This window comes from Choloepus didactylus, chromosome 6 (genome assembly GCF_015220235.1).
Source record: "Choloepus didactylus isolate mChoDid1 chromosome 6, mChoDid1.pri, whole genome shotgun sequence".
Classification (NCBI taxonomy): Eukaryota; Metazoa; Chordata; class Mammalia; order Pilosa; family Megalonychidae; genus Choloepus; species Choloepus didactylus.
Genome location: NC_051312.1, coordinates 24,906,035 through 24,927,606, shown reverse-complemented (window position 1 = coordinate 24,927,606; position 21,572 = coordinate 24,906,035). Strand labels below are relative to the sequence as shown.

The following is a 21,572-nucleotide window of genomic DNA, read 5'->3' as shown; positions in this document are numbered from 1 at the left end:
CTGCATTGATTACGCACAGTATATTCAGCTTGTGATTTACTCTTGCTGCAGATAATTTTTACAAAATGGGATCTGAAGGAAACAAAGGAAGCAGTAGTTCAATGCTAAGTTAGAAAAAGGAGGGAAGTCAATTAAGCCTAAGAATTTATTTTAGTCATCTTCGAGAATGGACACCTCTGAAAGGGACCTAGAGCAGTGGCCTGGGCCTGGAGTTGTCATGGGCAAAGCCAAGATTGTCCTCATTGGACTTGTAGTGGCAGTTGAATAATAATCATGCAGATACTTAACATTTCAGGAGAGAGCTCAAGGTGCAGAAACTGGAGTCCGCAGCTCAAGCCTTAATGTCAAAGTGGTATCAACATGCTTGGGTGGAAGATAAACCCACAGAAGGAGATATCCCTTGTGCATATGCTATCTGAAACAAAGCAAAGCAAATTTATAAGCATGCAATGAAAACTGTGGAGACAGGAGATTATGAAAACATTCTAACACAAAGGAAGGCAAATGGAATTTAATATTTCAATATTCATTATTAAATTTAAAATGGATTTTAAAAAGGCAAATATTGTACGATCTTATTTGTATGAAACACCCAGAATAAGCAAATTTAGAAAGACAGATAGTGTATTACCGGTTACCATAGGCAGAGCAATGAGGGGAAGTGGGAGATGTTGTTTAATGGCTGCAGAATTTATCTGCAGTCTAAAGTCATGACTGTTTTAGTCATGTTTTAGGTTGGAAGTAAAGCAGTTATCTTAGGTTAGTTGTCTTTTTCTTACACCCTTGTTATGATCTCCTTGAAATGTTCTTTTATTGTATGTTTTTTTTTTTAATTTTTTTTCATACAGTTGATTTAAAAAAGAGGGGAAAGTTAAAAAAAAAAAGAAAAACAAGGAAAAAAAGATGTAGTGCCCTCTTGAGGAGCCTGTGGAGAATGCAGGGGTATTGGCCTACCCCACCTCGATGGTTGCTAACATGACCACAGACATAGGGGACTGGTGGTTTGATGGGTTGAGCCCTCTACCATAGGTTTTACCCTTGGGAAGACGGTTGCTGCAAAGGAGAGGCTAGGCCTCCCTATAATTGTGCCTAAGAGCCTCCTCCTGAATGCCTCTTTGTTGCTCAGATGTGGCCCTCTCTCTCTAGCTAAGCCAACTTGAAAGGTGAAATCACTGCCCTCCCCCCTACGTGGGATCAGACACCCAGGGGAGTGAATCTCCCTGGCAACGTGGAATATGACTCCCGGGGAGGAATGTAGACCTGGCATCGTGGGACGGAGAACATCTTCTTGACCAAAAGGGGGATGTGAAAGGAAATGAAATAAACTTCAGAGGCAGAGAGATTCCAAGAGGAGCCGAGAGGTCACTCTGGTGGGCACTCTTACGCACACTTTAGACAACCCTTTTTAGGTTCCAAAGAATTGAGGTAGCTGGTGGTGGATACCTGAAACTATCAAACTACAACCCAGAACCCATGAATCTTGAAGACAATTGTATAAAAATGTAGCTTATGAGGGGTGACAATGGGAATAGGAAAGCCATAAGGACCACACTCCACTTTGTCTAGTTTATGGATGGATGAGTAGAAAAATAGGGGAAGGAAACAAACAAACAAACAGACAATGGTACCCAGTGTTCTTTTTTACTTCAATTGCTCTTTTTCACTTTAACTATTATTCTTGTTATTTTTGTGTGTGTGCTAATGAAGGTGTCAGGGATTGATTTAGGTGATGATGTAATGGTACTGTGAACAATCAAATGTACGATTTGTTTTGTATGACTGCGTGGTATGTGAATATATCTCAATAAAATGAAGATAAAAAAATATATGGGTCTGCACTGACCATCAAAATTCACAACATTGGAATTTGAAGGCCATGAACTCAGGTAAACCTCTGTTACTGTCCAACGAGAAAATGAATTTTAGTGGGTATCTAACCATCTCTTATATAGGCATCCAGCATCAATAACATCCACAGAAGTGCTTTTCACTCAAATTCATTTCAATTTGACAAAATATCTATTTACTCTTCATTATGTACTATTTTAGGTATCCATACAAATAAAAGTAAAATTCTTGCCTTCCGAGTTCACATCTAGTAAGGTATGTATTTCAAAAAGTACAGTAATAAATCCAGGACTTTTGTAAATTTGCAGAATTTGAAAAGTTTGAATGAATGCTTCTCAAACTAACAATTGCTAGTTTATTTTTAAATGAGGACATTTTAAGTTTATATTTTAAGTTCTCTGCATCTCTGTACTTCCTTTTCATCTTTCCTGTATCTCCTCATCTCCTTTAATTAGCTCTTCTGGATAGAGGGTCAATAATAAGCAGAATCCCCTGTATCTCACCTCTTCTGTGAACTTTCCTTTGACCTTTAAACTTCTTGCTCTTCTGGTTCTGCTGTCTGGATGCTGTATCCTCTTAATTGGGGGCTGTTTCTCTTCTATAGTTCTCATGCCAATAGATCTGGAAATGGTATTTTTGTTATTTCTATTGAAAGTAATGGCTGAATTCAGTGATAAAATTCTGAGGTGGTGTTGCTCTGAGCTGAGGCATCCATCTTGTTCAATTGCTGTTTCCTATTTTCATATCCTTAAATCTTCTCTTTGTTTATGTAAAGCAACACAAAACAGTATCCCATGAATTGAATTTCATGGCTATCTAGTATCTGCCCACAGAATTATAAATTAAAAGTTTTCTATTTAACAAGAATAAAGTTTTCCTGGAGGTCCTCTCTATGTTTACCTAAAGTAATGCATGCTTCTCCCATTCTTACAATATTTTACTAACTTTTATCACCATATTGCTTCTTCCTCATAGCTAAGGACACCCTGATTTTGTCTTTTTTCCATTAGCAAGTTAATATACTGAAATTAAATTATAATAAAGTCATTTTACTTTTTATACTTAACATTGATGATTAGAACTGTCATTCAGTTTTTAATTATGATAACAAAATTAGTATGATCATAGTGAGCTATTATTTTTTCAGGTGGACTGAAATGATTGTTAAGTTTTGTATAGATTATTTAGCTTAATTAGAATAAGTAAAAAAAACTGAGTTGCTAATTTTGAAATATTTTCATCAGGAAAACCCTTTATAACCCATTGTTTAACTTGCCCCTGTATTTTACTTCCTAATTTTTCTTTCTCCCCTTCATCCTTCCTGTCCTATCCTAGAAGCCTTTCTTCACTTCTCATTGGAGGAATTCACCCAGACCCCATCTAATGTTTGTTTACCTCTACAATCATCCAAATCAAATGAAAAGCAAAAATATTATTAAAATGTAAATTTCATATCCCTTAAGGGATTTCTTGAGTGCATGTGTGTGCACTTGAGTGACTCATATGCAGGATTAAATACTATGGAATAATAAGATATAAATTTATTAATTAAATTTTAAATCTTTTGGGTAATAAAAAGAAGAAAAATGATTCCATTCTTTAACAATGAGGTATTAGGTAAAAAAAAAAAAAAAAAGCAGTAATCAAATGAAGGAAAGAAGGAAAAATTGTGTGCAATGTAATTTTGCTTTGTCAATCTATTCACGCTTGTTCTTGAAGTGACTTTCTGTTGTCTTCAGTTGTGGATGCAATGTCTGTGTTCAGATTTTGAAGAAGAGGTTAGCATTATAAATATTGATATTATAAGCCTGTCAACCTGGTTAATGTTTGACATTAAAAAGAAAACCAAAATGTAAACAAAAAAAATTACAAAAAAGGACATATTCTCACCAAATTACATGTAGAACGCTCACTAATATATGAAAGTGAATATTCATATATTAATGATGAATTTGAATACCATAACTAATTGGTAATAGTTATGCAATCATGGCTTTGAGGGGCAGAGGTGACAGAAATGGCTCTAGAGTAGGCCTTCAGCACTTTGGCCTTGCAAATGTTTAAGTCTTAGCTGACATATGAGTTTGGCTGAATACGTAGGCTGAAGCTGAACTTTAGAAAATATCTGTTAAAAATCTTCTACAAGGTAATTAACTCTGAGAAACAATAGTTTATACATAAAAAATTACTATCAGTTGCCACTTATATAAACAATGGAAACCTCAAAGGGAAAAACAAGGCTCTCTGTGTCAAGGTGGAGCTGTGCCATGCTCTGATTGACAGGAAGGGAAGAAGTGTGGTCGCAGGAAGGTGGTATGTTTGAAGGCAGAGATTTGGCAGGAACTCATAGGTAAGGAGAAAGGATGGAGGCCTGTATCACAGTTCTTGACCAGGAAGCACACTGGAGACAGAAACACTACTCAAGGTGGCTGATGTAATGTCTTCTAGGAATATTTTACTATGTTAGGGAAATGATGGTCTGCTAGTACAAGCCATTTTCAGTAGATCAGTAATAGGATTCAGCTCCAAATCTTGCAAAGAAACAATTGGCTATTAAATGTTATCACTGGGGAACTGATAAACAACAGTGCCTATTGTTAGTCTGGAAGTGGGTTTTGGCACCAGGCATTGTGAATAATTAGAGCCTCAGCTTTAAATATGAAGAGACCATGTGGGAAGGAAACATTGCCTACAGTTTGCTGTTTATCTCATGAGCCAAATGCAGGGGCTAGAGTTCCAGAGAATCTATAAGTAGAGCTTATAGATAAGTAAGGCCAATATAAAAATTCATCATTCTCATTACTAATATATAGCTCATGACTACAAGAAACTTCACCCTAGAGAAACACTTGAGATATGTGTGTGTGTGTGTATACATATATACCTCAATGCACTAGTTAATGATCATACTATGTTTGTAAAGTATGAAACAGAATGAAGATGAATCTATCTTTGATTATTCAGTCTCTATGTATACCATACTTTAAGGGATTTATTATAGGTTGAGGTACCTGAATTCAGAGTCTGACATGAGAAGTTATCAGGTCCTTGAGGTTCATCTATTTCTTTAGCTGTGTGACAAATCATTAAAAGAATAAAGATTATGCTTCTCATTTTCATTTTCCAAACAGGATATTTTCTTCTACTTGGCCAGGCTTTGGTATATAATTTGGAGTACATATATATACCAGGCAACAAAGAGCTGTATGATATAATGCAATACTCTAAGATTATTCATTATAATGCCTCTCCTAACTTCTGCCAGTCCTTCTTAAATATTTATCTCAGAAAGTTCTGGAATGAAGAAGGTTATGAAAGTAGGTATGTGTTTTGGTTTGCTAATGCTGCCCTTTTGCAAACACAGAAATGGATTGGCTTTTATAAAAGGGGGTTCATTTGGTTACACAATTACAGTCCCAAGGCCATAAAGTGTCCAAGGTAAGGCATCAACAATAGCATACATTCACTCGAGAAAGGCTATTGGCATCCAGAAAACCTCTGTTAGCTGGGAAGTCACATGGATGGTGTCTGCTTGCTCCCAGGTTGCACTTCAAAATGGCATTCTCAGAAATGTCAGCATCAGCTTCCAACAGCCATCTTCAAAATGTCTCTCAGCTGCAGCTTCTCTCTCAGCTCCTGTGCATTCTTCAAAGTGTCCCCCTTGGCTGTAGCAAGCTCTCTCCTTCTGTCTGAACTTATATAGTGCTCCAGTAAATTAATCAAGGTCCATGCTGAATGGACAGGGCCACACCTCCATGGAAATTATCCAGACACAACCATCTTCATGTTTTTTGCCCACCCGTATTTCTTTGTCACCAATTCTCCAATCATGTTCCTTCCAAGTCCCTGACAATCTAGCCAAACCATTAGCAACAGTACACAGACACACCTCTGGCCAGTTCTCCTTCCAAGCATAGTGAACAACCAGATTAACTGCTTGAAGTTCTGCCCACTGAGAGGATTTCCCCTCACCACTGTCCTTCAGAGACATTGCAGAAAGGGGCTGTAATACTGCAGCTATCCACTTTCAGGTGGTACCTGCATATCCTGCAGAACCATCTGTAAACCAGGCCTGAGTTTTCTCTTCCTCAATCAATTGATTGTAAGGAGCTCCCCAAGATGCCATAGCTGTAGGCTGGGAAAGAGAAGGTGATGTGACAGGACTGGGGGCCATAGGCATTTGGGCCACCTCCTCATGTAACTTACTTATGACTTCAGGACCCATTCAAGCTCTATCTAGTATATATTGTTTCCATTTTATGATGGAGTGCTGCTGTGCACACCCAACTTTAGGGCTTGGTGGATCAGACAACACCCAGCTCATGATAGGTAACTCAGGTCTCATGATAAATTGGTGGCCAATAGTTAAGCATTCTGTCTCTACTAAGGCCAGATAGCAAGCCTACAGCTGTTTCTTGAGTGAAGAGTACTTATCTGCAGAGGATAGCAAGGCTTTACTCCAAAATCCTAAGGGTCTGCATTGTGATTCTCTTATAGGAGTCTGGCAAAGTCTCCAAACAGCATCTCTATTTTCCACTGACACTTCCAGCACCATTGGATCAGCTGGATCATATGGTCCAAGTGGCAGAGCAGCTTGCACAGCAGCCTGGACCTGTTGCAGAGCCTTATCTTGTTCCAGTCCCCACTCAAAACTAGAAGCTTATCTGGTCACTCAGTAAATGGGCCAGAGTAGCACACCTAAATGAGGAATATGTTGTCTCCAAAATCCAAAGTGGTCAAATAAGCATGGGGCCTCTTTTGTTCATAGGAGGTGCCAGATGCAACAGCTTATCCTTCACCTCAGAAGAGATATCTTGACATGTTGAACACCACTTGACACCCAGAAAATTTACTGAGGTGGAAGGCCCCTATATTTTTGTTGGATTTATCTCCCATCCTCTGCCATGCAAATACCTTACCAACAAATCTAGAGTATTTGCTACTTCTTGCTCCCTAGGTCCAATCAACATGATATCATCAATAAAATAGACCATTGTGATGTCTTGTGACAGGGAGAAATGATCAAGATGCCTGCAGACAATGTTATGACATAGGGCTGGAGAGTTGATATGACCCTGAGGTAGCAAAGTGAATGTATACTGCTGGCCTTGCCAGCTGAATGCGAACTGTTTCTGGTGGTCCTTACAATACCTATTGAGGAAAAAGCATTTGCCAGATCAATAGATTCATACCAGGTACCAGGGGAGGTTGATTTGCTCAAGCAATGATACTACATCTGGAACAGCAGCTGCAATTGGATTCCCAACTATTTAAGCTAACAATTATCCACTGTCATCCTCCAAGATTCATCTGTTTTCTGCACAGACCAAACAGGGAGAGTTGAATGGGGATGTAGTGGGAATCACCACCCCTGTGTTCTTCAAGTCCTTAAGAGTGCTATTAATCTCTATAATCTCCCCAGGAATCCTGTATTGCTTCTGATTTATTATTTTGTTAGGCCAGGGCAGTTCTAGTGGCTTCCACTTGACCTTTACCACCATAATAGCCCTCACTCCATGAATCAGGGAACCAGTGTGAGGATTTAGCCATTTGCTGAGTATGTCTATTCCAACTATGCATTCCAGAACTGGGGAAATAACCACAGAATGGTTCCAGGGACACACTGGACCCACTATGAGAAAGACCTGAGCTAAAACTCCATTGATAATCTGATCTCCATAAATCTCAACTCTGACTGGTGGACCAGAGTTATATTATGGGTCTCCTGGAATTAATATCACTTTTGAACACATGTCTATTAATCCCCCAAATATCTGATCATTTCCTTTTCCCCAAAGCACACTTTCCCTGGTTAAAGGCTGTAGGTCCTCTGGGGAGGGATGGGAGGAAGTTTAGCAGTATAGCTATAGCTGGAAGATTAACAGTATAAATATTTGGCAGTGTAACAGGATCCTTCCCCAAGGGTACCTGTCCTTCCCCTCATTCAAGGGACTCTGGATCTGTAAACTATCTCAAGTCTGGGAATTGATTAAGGGGCCATGACTCTCTGTTTTTGCAATTCAAGGGAGGTTTTTGTTCACTTGACCTAGAATTTTTCTGCATATACAGCTCAAACAAGAATTTAGTAGACTGTCCATCTATTTAACTGCTACATACTCCATGATCTACCAGCCAATCCCATAAGTCTCTGTGAGTCAGATTATTTTGATTGCTGCCTAGAGTCTGTTTTCCATTATGGTAGCCAAACCCACCTTCTCTTTGATGATTAACTGCTGCCAGGTGGCTTCTGCTGACTCAGGATCTGATTGTCCCCATTGTGTTTAAGGATTCCAGCTCAGTGACACCAGTTCCCACAGTAATATCTAACCTACAGAAAAGGGTGACTACAGAGCTCTTCAGAGATGATGGGGCTAGTCTCACAAATTTATGTTTCCCAGTTCTGGTAAAAGGTGTGTCCTCTGGACACTCCAGGGTGTGTGAGCAGGTCTTCCATGATAAATCCAATCTAACATTCCTATCTCTCTAAGCCTTTGAATCCCTCATCTACATTATACCAGGGCAGTTCTGGCATTTCAATCTCAGGTAATGTCAGCCACCTTTTGATCCACATTTCAGTCAACCATCCAAACAAACTTTCAATGCACTTTCTAACCCCTCAAACTACAACATTGAATGCAGGAACCCTGCTTAGTGTCCCATATCAATAAACTCAGCCTGACCCAACTTTATATTCCTTCATTATGCTGCATCCTTAATATCCATTCCAATGCATATTCCCATGGTTACTGTCTGTATAAATTGGAAAACTCCTGCATTTCTTTTGGACTATAGCATACTTCCTCATGGGTCAGACATTGTATCTCACCCTTCAGGGCCTTTTGGGCCATTAGTCTAGTTACAGGTCTTGAAACAAAGACTGGTGGTGGGGGTGGGTCATGAAAAGAATTAGAAATATCCCTCAAGCTATTTACCTCAGGACATTCTGTGGCAGTTTCATCTTGTGAAACATGATTAATATCTCCAGACAGAGGAGTGAGGGCTTCTTCCTTAGGGGAGGTGATTATGGGTTTATCAGGCACTGAAGGGTTAATCTCTTTAGGTGGAGGTTGGATGGCAGTTTCCTCAGGGCAGACTGAATTTGGGAAGCTATTTCCTCAAAGCAGGGTAGAGATTGGGTAGCTGTCTCCTCACAGCAGACTGGGGGGGGGGGGTTGTTTCCTCAGGACACACCACTACAGTTTTATATAACAAAGACTCAGCAGTAACCAGAGTTCCAATGTACTCACTGCCATTGTTATCAAACAATATGTCCCCATCCCAAGTTTCAGGATCCCATTATTTTCCAGTCAATACCTTTACTTTAACAGCAGACACCTCGAGAGGTTGAGATTTTAATTTACATTGTAAATCTGCTACTTGCACAATGAGACTCTGGGTCTGGTTTTCAGAAACCTCAAGTCTGCAACCACAGGAAGTAAGATTTTCTTTCACGGCACACATAGAAACCTTCACATCTACCATATGGCACTTAAGTTTCAAATTGGAAGCCTTTAGCTCATCCCTTTCTCTTATAACTTTATCCAGTGTATCTAAGAGCAACCAGCCAACATCATTATATCTCTTAACTCTGCAAAACTATGTTAATCTGCCAAAAACACTGTCACCCAGAGCCTTACTTCATACAAGGGAATGATTAAGAGAATCAAATGGTGATATTTTCTGTATCTCCATTGCCAACTCACGCCATGGGCTGTCAGTGCCATCTTGATTATTGAAAATGGAGTCATTAGTGCCTTTAAATCTAATCAGAGTAGAAAAACAATTGTAAAAGGCCATTTTAAGATTCTGTTTCTCAAAAACCACTCCCAGTTCCAAGTTGTATTAGTTATAGTTCTCCAGGGATACAGAATCAGCAATAGATATCTAAATAAAATATTTTATAAAAGTGTCTCACACAACTGTGGGGATGCAGAAGCCCAAATTTCATAGGGGAGGCAGCAAACTGGTAACTCCAATGAACTCCTTAGGAAATGTTTCATTGGTTAGCCAAAGAAGTGAAGGTCCTCAATTTATCTTGCTTAAAAGTGTTCAACTGATTGGATTAAATTCAGATGATTGCATACTCTCATTTTGGAAGGCATGCCCTTTGTTGATGTAATCAGTGACAGCTGCAGCCAGTTGACTGATGATTTAATAAACCAGCCTTCTGGTTTATTAACCAGCCACAAATGTCCTTGCCATAATGATTAGGCCAGTGCTTGCTTTACCAGATACCTGGGTACCATCACTTGGCCAAGTTGATGCATAAACCTAACCACCATAGCCACATTTTCCAGTAATAAATTAAATGAGCTGATTGCAAAAAATTCCTTATTTGGTTTCCCTGAGTAGGAGACAGACCTTTCAGGAGTCTGTTTCAATACAGTTTGCATTTATTTCTTTTCACTCTCTTGCTATAACTTATCAACAAAGGAGAGGTGAAAGGGAATCTATAGTAACACGTTTAATACTATGTCAATATCTTTCAGTATGTTATTCATGGAAGAACAAGTGGGAGGAAGGCTGGCTATACACTTACATATTTAGAATTTGGCCTTTATGTGAATAGCCGAAGTAACATTCTGTCCCTTGTATCCATTCTCTCCAACTTGCCTTTTTTTTAGTGTTCCTTGCAATGTAATTCATGCTAAATATATGGGAGATTTTATATTTTCAAGAACATGCCTAAAAATTCCATTTTCCACAATTTCCTCTGGTCATTCTTGCATCCTTCCATTCAGTAATACTGTGTAACTAGAAATTCCAAAACTCATGACTTATTCAACAAGCATTTAATTATTGCTTCTATGTCTATGGATTAGCTGGGGTTCACTTGATCCAGGCTGGGCATGGCTGGGCAAAATCTCAGTCTTCAGGTTGGATTCAGGTACAGTCTATTTAACTCTCATTCCTCTTATGCATAAAATGGAAGGCCTATCTTACTTTTGAGGGCCATATTGTACTGAAAGCTGGTCATCTTATAACACCTGGATACATCAGAACACTGACAAAATGAAGCATGCCCACTTGGGCACTACAAAAATAGTGAATTTCTGGAGATCCTGACACATGAGAAATATCTTAATCTCCTGGCTATGTTTATATGCATAAAAAGGATTCCTGAGGTTGGCAAGATGGTAGCATAGAGAGGAGTGGAAGCTAAGTAGTCCCCCTGGAACAACAACAAAAAACCAGAAACAACTAGTAAATAATCCAGAATAACTGTGGGGGGACAAACGAGACCATCCACTCATCATACACCAACCTGAATTGGGAAGAATGCCCAAGATCACAGCATAAAATCTGTAAGTAAAACCTGCAGATCCAAGTCATGAGACCCCCCTCTCCCATAGCCCAAGCTGCAAAGCCTCGTGGTGCCAGAGAGAAGCTCTCTCCCAGCAAGTAATATAGCTCAGCTGAGCTCCAACTGGGGTTTTAAGTAGCGAGTGTGAACTGCTCGCTACAGGTACGAATCCCCGAAAAACAGACAGAGGCTTTGGGTGACGACTGACCTTGGAGAGCTGGAGGGTTGCCTTGGACTGGGTCTGAAGGGAACTATCTGTTTCTTTTTCGGCTCAGTGTAGAAAGCCCCAGTCATTTTCAGTTTCCAGGGCTGTGACTCAGGGAAGGGTGGAGACTGCACAAGCAGAGAGAGAGAGAGAGAGAGACCATTGAAATGCTAATGACCTCCACCTGGGGGGTCTGTCTTCTCTAGGAGGAAAAGGGTGGGGCCCTTTCCATTCAGAACCAGACCCCAGAGCCTGGGGGAACATGGCCATACCTCCTCACACCAGTCAAGAATTATAGGCTAACAGGCATCACCTGCTGGGCAGAAAAGCACAGTGACCTGAGGCATCACAGGATGGAGCAATTTTCTAAGACAAACCCACAGGGAAACCAGATACTGAATATTTCTTCCCTCTGTGACCTGAGCCTGTTCTGATCTGGGAAAACCTGATTTGGACAATCAAGGAAACCATGCCTAGACAACAGAAAATTACAACCTACACTAAGAAAAACAAAGTTATGGCCCAGTCAAAGGAACAAACATACACTTCAACTGAGATACAGGAATTTAAACAACTAATGATAAATCAATTCAAAAAGTTTAGAGAAGATATTGCAAAAGAGATAGAGGCTGTAAAGGAAACACTGGGCATATATAAGGCAGAAATTGAAAGTTCAAAAAAACAACTAGTAGAATCTATGGAAATGAAAGGCACAACACAAGAGATGAAAGATACAATGGAAACATACAACAGCAGATCTCAAGAGGCAGAAGAAAACACTCAGGGACTGGAGAAAAAAACACCTGAAAGCCTACATGCAAAGGAGCAGATGGAGAAAAGAATGAAAAAATATGAGCAATGTCTCCGGGAACTCAAGGATGAAACAAAGTACAATAATGTACATATCATTGATGTCCCAGAAGGAGAAGAGAAGGGAAAAGGGGCAGAAGCAATAATAGAGGAAATAATTAATGAAAATTTCCCATCTCTTATGAAAGACATAAAATTACAGATCCAAGAAGCGCAGCGTACTCCAAACAGAAGAGATATGAATAGGCCTACACCAAGACACTTAATAATCAGATTATCAAATGTCAAAGACAAAGAGAGAATCCTGAAAGCAGCAAGAGAAAAGCGATCCATTATATACAAAGGAAGCTTAATAAGACTATGTGAGGATCTCTCAGCAGAAACCATGGAGGCAAGAAGGAAGTGGTGTGATATATTTAAGATACTGAAAGAGAAAAACCGCCAACCAAGAATCCTATATCCAGCAAAGCTGTCCTTCAAATATGAGGGAGAGCTCAAAATATTTTCTGACAAACACACAATGAGAGACTTTGTAAACAAGACACCGACCCTACAGGAAATACTAAAGGGAGCACTACAGAGTGATACAAGACAGGAGTGCATCATTTGGAACACAGTTTTGGGAGATGGTAGCACAACAATGTAAGTACACTGAACAAAGATAACTATGAATATGGTTGAGAGAGGAAGGTGGGGAGCATGTGAGACATCACAAGAATGGAGGAAAGATAAAGACTGGGACTGTGTAACTTGGTGAAATCTAGAGTATTCAACAATTGTGACAAAATGTACAAATATGTTCTTTTTCGAGGGAGAACAAGCAAATGTCAACCATGCAAGGTGTTAAAAATGGGGAGACATTGGGGGCGGGATGCAATCAGCATAAACTAGAGACTGTAACTAATAGAATCATTGTATTATGCTTCCTTTAATGTAACAAAGGTGATATACCAAGGTAAATGCAGATAAGAGGGGGGATAGGGGAGGCATGTTAGACACTTGACATTGGTGGTATTGTCTGATTCTTTATTCTACTTTGATTTAAGTTTATTTTTCCTTTTGCTGCTTCCTAGCTGTCCTTTTTTTTTTCCCTCTTTCTTTTGCCTCCCTACCTTCTTTGACTCTCCCTCCTGCCTTGTGGAAGAAATGTAGATGCCCTTATATAGATAGTGGTGAAGGTGGTGAACACATAAATGTATGACCGTGCAGAGAACCATCGATTATTTACTTGGGATGGAATGTATGGTGAGTGAACAAAACCATATTAAAAAAAAATGGGTTGATGACAAAACCTCAATGGCAATATACTGAGTGAAATAAGCCAGACACATAAGGACAATTATTGCAGGGTCTCACTGATAGGAACTAATTATAATATGTAAACTCATAGACATGAAATATAAGGTACCAAGATATAGGAAGAGGCTTAAGAATGTGGAGTGCTTGCTGAATATGAGCAGAGTGTTCAATTAGGATGAACTTAAATGTTTGGAAATGAACAGGGGTTTTGGTAGCAAGATGTGAGAATAAATAACAGCACCGAATGGTGTGTGAATGAGGTGGAAAGGGGAAGCTCAGAGTCATATATGTCATCAGAAGGGAAGCTGGAGGTCAAAAGATGGGACTGTAGAAAACTGAATCCTATGGTGGGCAATGTCCATGATCAACTGTACAAATACTAGAAATCGCTTCCATGAACCAGAGCAAATGTATGACAGTACAATTAGAGGTTAATTATACAGGGGCATATAGGGAAGAAATATATACCTATTACAAACTATATACTACAGTTAGTAGTATTTCAACATTTTTTCATAAATAATAAAAAAGTACTATACCAATACTACGAGTTAACAATTGAGGGCGGTTGGTTAGTGATGGGGAGGATTAGAGTTTCCTTTTCTTTTTTTTCTTTTTTCATGTTTCACTTTATTTCTTATCTGGAGTAATGAAAAGTTTCCAAAAATTGAACAAAAATTAAGTGTGGTGATAGATGCACAGCTGTATGAGGGTACCCAGGGGCAAGTGATTGTACACTTTGGATCTTTGGATAATTGTATGGTATCGGAACAATCTCAATAAAAATTATTTTAAAAAAAGCCCCCCAAAATAAAACAAACAAGACATTAAATAACCCAAATATATTAACAATGAAACATTACTGAAAATGTTGAAAAATCAATAGTTAAAAATAAACAGTATTTACTCTGAAAAAAAAAAAGGATTCCATATTGAAGGAATATGAAAGCCAACTTTACAAATTCAATTGAGAGTTACATGAAAAAATGTTTTAAATATTTGATGCTCCAGAAAGCAGAAGTATAATCATTAGTTAGAAGATACAGGGAGGGATCTTGTCATTGTTTTGCATTATAAAATAAATTTATTCACCTGAAAAATGAGAAGTGGCACATTTAGTTTTGTTTATGGAGGTATCTGCCTTGCAAAGTCACACCTCCCATCTTGTGGCAGCAAGGTTAGAAAACTAAAAAGCTGGCAGCCAATACGTAATCACACATCCATGGAATACACTACTGTTCTTGACTAGACTTTTACCCCAGAAACTGGGGAGAGTCTGTGTTCTCATCATTCTAGTTCATCTCCTTCCAAGAAGCCAAGAGGAGACTCTCTAAGCTCCTTTGATGGGGCTTGACTTTGAGAAACTTTTGTGAATTGGAAAAAGTTTATAATGTCACTGGTGGAAACTTGATTACTATTACACATGCTCCCCTTCTCGGCTTTGAGAACCATGAACTTGGCAGCTTTTATTTTCTTAGGGACCTCAGGCATGCAAGATCAGTAATATTATCTTGCTATATTCAAATATTTTAGTGAAAAAGCATAAGGGAAAGAATACTGTGTAACATGCATTTATTTCTGTTTTGTAGATCAGGTCAATTTCATCTCTCTTTGTGTGTTAGGCAGAGCAGATGGGGTATATATCCAAGGTAAGGATCTTTGGATTCCGTTGATTCACAGACCTCATAAGCTCTAAGAACAGCCAAATACAGCACCACTGATGCCGAATCCAAGTGTCTTGAACAGTGACCAATGGCTGCATAAAAATCACAAAGTTTTGTTTTTTTTTCTAAATATAGATTTTTATATACCACTTAGCTCTGGCCTACTGAATCAGAATCTCTTGGATGTGGTTCTGTTAACTCTTCAAAAATCTCTCAAGGTGATTCCAATTACCAGCCAACCCTAAGAAGCATTAATCTAGTCCTCATTTTTAAATTGAGGAAATGGAGGTCCATAAACACCAGTGAGTATATGTCCATGCTGGGACAATAACCATGGTTTTGTGTGATCCCAAGGTGAAGAATCTTGACTTCTTGATTATGCCTTCTAGCCCAGATTTCTTGCTGCTTTTTAATTTTCCTCTCTTTAATTCCATTGTAGCAACATCAGAAAACATTCTTTAAGCCTTAATTATGTGTAGCCCTTAAAGTGAGTAACATTTACACACTCACACTTGTGTATGCACACACACACCACAACCATAAACACATATGCAATAATTGGATAAAATGATTGGTGGAAAAGGTGATGAGACAATGGTGAAGGCATTGTCAGTAATATGTTCACCTGCTATAGGAAAAAAGCCCAGGTTGTGTCTCGTCGTGAAAGACATATCACTGAAGCAACTGTCAGTTCACATGAGAAAGGCATATGTCTGTTTCTCTAGAGTGAGTTTCTCTGTAATTTGCAGCTGGAAATTCTTAGGTAAGTCAAGAAAGCAGTGAGAAATGGCTCACTGTATTCATTAAAGCTGTTTTGTCCAAACATTGGAAGACATGGTGTTCTAGTTTGCTAATGCTGCCAGAATGCAAAACACCAGAGATGGATTGGCTTTTATAAAAGGGGGTTTATTTGGTTACACAGTTACAGTCTTAAGGCCACAAAGTGTCCAAGGTAACACATCAGCAATTGGGAACCTTCACTGGAGGATGGCCAATAGTGTCTGGAAAACCTCTGTTAGCTGGGAAGGCACATGGCTGGCATCTGCTCCAAAGTTCTGGTTTCAAAATGGCTTTCTTCTAGGATGTTCCTCTCTAGGCTGCAGTTCCTCAAAAATGTCACTCTTAGTTGCACTTGGGATATTTGTCCTCTCTCAGCTTCTCTGTAGCAAGAGTCTGCTTTCAACAGCCATCTTCAAACTGTCTGTCATCTGCAGCTCCTGTGCTTTCTTCAAAGTGTCCCTCTTGGCTGTAGCTCCTCTTCAAAAGTTCACTCTCAGCTGCACTGAGTTCCCTCTATTTGTCAGCATATTCACATGGCTCCACTGATCAAGGCCCACTCTGAATGGATGGGGCCATGCCTCCATGGAAATCTCATCAGAGTTATCACCTACAGTTGGGTGGGGTGCATCTCCAAAGAAACACTCAAATCTAATCAAAACTGATAATGTCTGCCCACACAAGATTACATCAAAGATAATGGCGTTTGGGGGACACAGTACATTCAAACCAGCACACATGTTTTCCCAACCATGAATTACAGTAAATTTCATTCACTCTGTTGACTTTTCTCAGTTACCTATTCTTTACAATTGACTGTTTTTATCCAGTCTCTTTCATTTTTCCAATTAGTCACTTTATATTAATAGGGTCTCTGGCTACAGAGACCAGTTAATAGAAGTATATTCATGGGAGTTACAATTAAAAGAGAGATCTTAAAGGTACATTTGTCCAAAATCCTTGTGCAGACAAAGACAATGAGTTCAACAGAAAGAAAACAGTTTTTGAAAGGTCAGAGGATAACAAGTCTTTTACATTCTGCTCACTCTTCCCTTGTCATTTCCAAGCTTACTAGATTTGTTTTTTTCCCAGAATCTGTTTTGGAACACTTAGAACAGAATGATTTAATTCAGATCCCTACTAGTATAATGTATTATTTTTTCAGGCAACATATGCAAACTTATTACTTAATATGTTCCAATCACATTTCAAAATGCTAGAAAAAACCCTTAAATACTTCTCAGTAGACTTTCACTCTTTAAAGAAAATGGCAAACAGGCCAGAATGGGGAGAAAAAAATGATGCTGAATAAGGTATTGATGATATTCATATTTGAATAAAATTTCTCAGACTTAGATATTTTAGAACATTATCTGATTATTAAATACTACAATGAGTATAATTATGATGATGATAAATATTACTTTCCATCTGTTAAATGTGTTGTTGTCTCATTTGTTCCTTCCAACCCTGTGCAGTTGTTATTATTCTTTTCATTATGATGATGAGTTAACCAAGGTTGAGAAAATTTAAGATCAGGTTAAAGCCTCATCACTTTCAACTACTTGCTATTAGCCTGCAAGAAAACTTCCTGCCCCACAGTTTCTTCATTGCATTCTTTACTTCTGCATTTCTCAGGGTATAAATCAGGGGATTTAACATGGGAGTGATAATGGTGTAAAAGACAGCAACCATCTTATCCTCTGAAAAGGTAGTATTGGGTCGCATGTACATGAAAGTGCAGGGACCAAAAAAGATGATGACCACAGCAATGTGGGAGCCACAGGTAGACAGAGCTTTGCACCTGCCTTCTGCTGACTGCTTTCTCAAGGACATCAGGATGACAGTATAGGAGATTAGCAAGGTAACAAAGCTCCCCAGAGTGATAGCCCCACTGTTGGCTACAACAACAACACCAACAACATATGTGTCTGTGCAGGCAAGTTTCAGAAGAGGGTGGACATCACAAAAGTAGTGGTCAATCACATTGGGTCCACAAAAAGGTAACTGGACCACCATAGCCATCTGGATAATGGAATGTAAAAATCCACCTATCCAGGTTCCCAGTAACATGTTATTGCATCTGTTCCGGTCCATGATGGTCATATAGTGTAGGGGTTTACAGATGGCCACATAACGATCATAAGCCATTAGAGTAAGAATGAAGATCTCAGCACAACCAAAGAAATGTGACCCAAAGAGTTGCAACACACATCCCACATAGGAGATAGTTTTAGTCTTGGCTAATAGGTCAGCAATCATCTTGGGAGCTGTCACTGAGGTATAACAAATGTCCACAAAAGACAGATAGTTCAGGAAAAAATACATAGGAGACTTAAAAAGGTTGCCAGTGGAAACTGTCAGCATGATGAGGAGGTTTCCCAGAAGAATGCCTGTGTAGAAGAAAGAAAACACCACGAAACAAACTTTTGCAACCACTGGGTTCTGAGAAAGGCCCCAGAAAATGAACTCAGTTACATTGTTTATTTTTTCCATGGAATTAATCCAGCAGGGCAAATTCCCAAGAAAAAATTAAATCATCTGAAAGAAAACATAAAAAGGACCACAGCGTTATTTGTAATGATGAGCAAACAGATAAACACAATAGTGGAAAATGGAAAATGTGTACTTCCTGCTGCTTGGCACAAATACTTAAAGAATTTGATGTTCATGTATTCTGATCATCTTGCCTCCATACAACAGTTAATTCATTCACCTCAATGGAGGAAAAAATGTCCAAAGAGATAATTTAAATCCTTTAACTTACCCACCTAAGAATCCACCTCTTTCACCTTTTTGTAAACATTTTGTCACCTGTTTGGCTTTTCCCCTAAACTTCATTTAGTTGCTATTCTGTATAAGACACTCAGCCTAATTTTGAAATAAACTTGTGTTTGGGGATATGGTAATACTTCTATATCTGGAAAAGTTCACTTCTTGTTTGACACAGAAGAGAGAACATATGCCCTCATTTTCCCTTCTGAACACAGCCATGCCTGGCTATTGCATTCATCAGTGAGAACTCAATTAGTTGAGACTAAGTGACTTCTGCAGGTTCTCCTACTTATGAAACTCAGGTGTTTGTGTATTTGAGATTATGCTCTTTAGTTGATCTCAAGCTTCTTATAGTCAGGTTGTAGGACAGTATAGTGTAAAGAGAACTAGAATTATACAAACAAACATTATATAAACCTGAGTAACCAGGCTATAATCTTGGTTGCATTATTTAACATCATGGAACTTCTGTTTCCCCATTTGTACTATGAGAGAGTTTTTATTTCATTATCATTTCTATCATTCTAAGGGTTATTTCTACCATGATATAAAATCACATGTCAGCCTGAAATAGCTACATAATTCTTATAAAGAGGTAGGGATAAGAGACAAAGCAAGATATGTTTGATTTAAAAGATGGGGAAGTGAAGTCCCAAGGTAATTTCTCCATCTTCAAACAGGGATGGTGTGAGGAATCTCCAAACTTGTCTTTGACTTGGTCTTGGTCTTTCAGTCTTTCAATCACAACAACAACAACTACAACAATAATCAAAAAACAGTCACCATGCCTTCATGCATTCTTCTAACCTTTCAAGTTTTATGCCAGCTTATTTTAGTTTTCACTGTTTGGATGAATTCAATATTTCCAGAAGAGGTCATCACTGAAAGATCATTTAAATGGGTTGAGGAAAATTCAGCCCTAGTATGTCAGGTACTCTAATGGGGTCACTGGAGTGTTTGGGTGGTATTAGTTTGTCTAAGAGTTTTGATTTCAGGATCTTTCAGGGTGACTTCTCAAATCACACCATAGATGTAAATGATTCCTCTAATTAAATGTTAGGCTACGATTATACAGTATCTTATAATCATTAGGATATGTATCCATTTGAGGCCATATCACCTCAACATCCCAGTCAAATTTAGTGCCTACAGCTATTACTGCACTCTGTGCTCTCAGCTACCACCTTGCAGCAACACCAATGGCTGCAATTTCCAGCTTGGGTGAAACTCGTGACTGCGTGTCCTCAGGTCTGCAAATTAGAGTGGGTGGAATATTCACTACAGTGTGCCTTCTCTTACAGTGCAGAATAACAATAACCATAAGGATATAATAACATTCAAATTCAGAGCTCCACGCACATCCCTCTGCTTTTCCATGATGAATCCCCTTTTGCTTTTCCTTCTGAATTAAAAAATAAATATACTTTTCCTCACTAAGAGAGCACTTCATTTTGAAGGAGCTCAAATCATAGCAATTTCTGACAACTGTGAATTTTGCTGCTTGAATTTCATTTGGCAGAAATGTGTCATTTATGTACTGGATGAATTGTGACATCCTTGTTTATGCCACAAGGTCCTAGAGGAGGGAAGGGGAGTCCTACTTCCTCTTTGACTAAAGATCAACTCAGGTGTTTCATTACTCCCCTTTCTGAAAGTCTCAAGCAAGAAAATGCCTCACTTACCTTTGAAATGATAAAGCTTTTGATTAGCATTTTCCTCTTCACATTCACACTATTCTCTTAGTTGCAAATGGATACACTTTATTATCTTATTAGTATCCTCTAAATAATTTTAATCTCCATTTACTTCTGAGAACAGCCTTGAAAATATATTGCACATGCTTAAAATATAGCAACTTAATTGAATCCCCCTTTCCACAAAACTTCTATGTAGATTAGAAGATATAAATTTAGATGAAAATAAACTCACCTGTATTTTCCAGGGCTTCAGTTTTGCTTCATTTGTCCATCTCTTCCTGAAAATATTTGAGAGCAGCTGACCAAAATAAAGTAGGAATGATGCCTTCAGAATTGCTTTGTGACTAGTTAGTACTCATAAATCATTGGCTGGCAGGAGTCAGACTGTTGGTCTTGGTTCTGTCTCACTTACTGAGATGTACCACTTCACAGCATCTTTGGCAATAAATGCCCTTTCCTCTACTTCTTAGAAGGTCTATTTAAAGAGAATGATGCAAAATGATAATGACCTTGGGAAAGCATTTCCCCAAAGTCTCAGTCCATAGCCAGAAACATATCAAGGACTTAACAATGTTCTTTAATCTCCTTTTTTTCATTTCTATAAAATAATGAAAAAAAAAATCACTTTTTTTGTGAAATTTAAAGCCCAATGGATGTTCAAATTAAGGGCTTTGTCACTAATTCAAAACATTTAAATAGACATATGTCATTATGTGATTGAATTATGATATATATGTTTTTTAATCAATTAATATATGTGTGCATATGGGTGTGTGTGTAAATCTCAGTCACTGTTTTGGGGACATTGTCCTGTTAAATTTGAATTGTTCCACCCCTTTAAAGGATTCTATTTGATTGGAAATTAGTGGATTCAATAGTGCTACTGGGGTTTGCTGCTTTTCTTCTTAATTATGTCTTTGCTGATTTCTAGAGAAACATTTACTGGTTTTGTAGGCTTTCATTCTTTTTTTTTTTTAACTTTTTGAGAATAAGCCATTTTAGAGTAAACCAAAATCAAGGTGCTGTCAGGGCTGTGTTCCTTCTAGAGGCCTTAGGAGAATATCCATTTTCCTCGCGAGGAGAGGTACAAGTCAAATTCTTCAAGTGTCATTTCTAGTCTCCTAAAATGACTTAAAGTAGGTCAGAAAATCAAGTTTCAGTTCTTACTACTGCAGCTGATCTTTGGGCCATAA

General features: G+C 38.5%; 1 protein-coding gene across 1 annotated transcript; it reads right to left on the bottom strand.

The window, feature by feature from the left end:
• Nucleotides 1-17,464: 17,464 nt before the first annotated feature.
• Nucleotides 17,465-18,403, bottom strand: LOC119536742 (olfactory receptor 4S2-like). Its single transcript, XM_037839520.1, has one exon. The coding sequence runs from the start codon at nucleotides 18,401-18,403 to the stop codon at nucleotides 17,465-17,467; it is 939 nt and encodes a 312-aa protein (XP_037695448.1).
• Nucleotides 18,404-21,572: the final 3,169 nt, after the last annotated feature.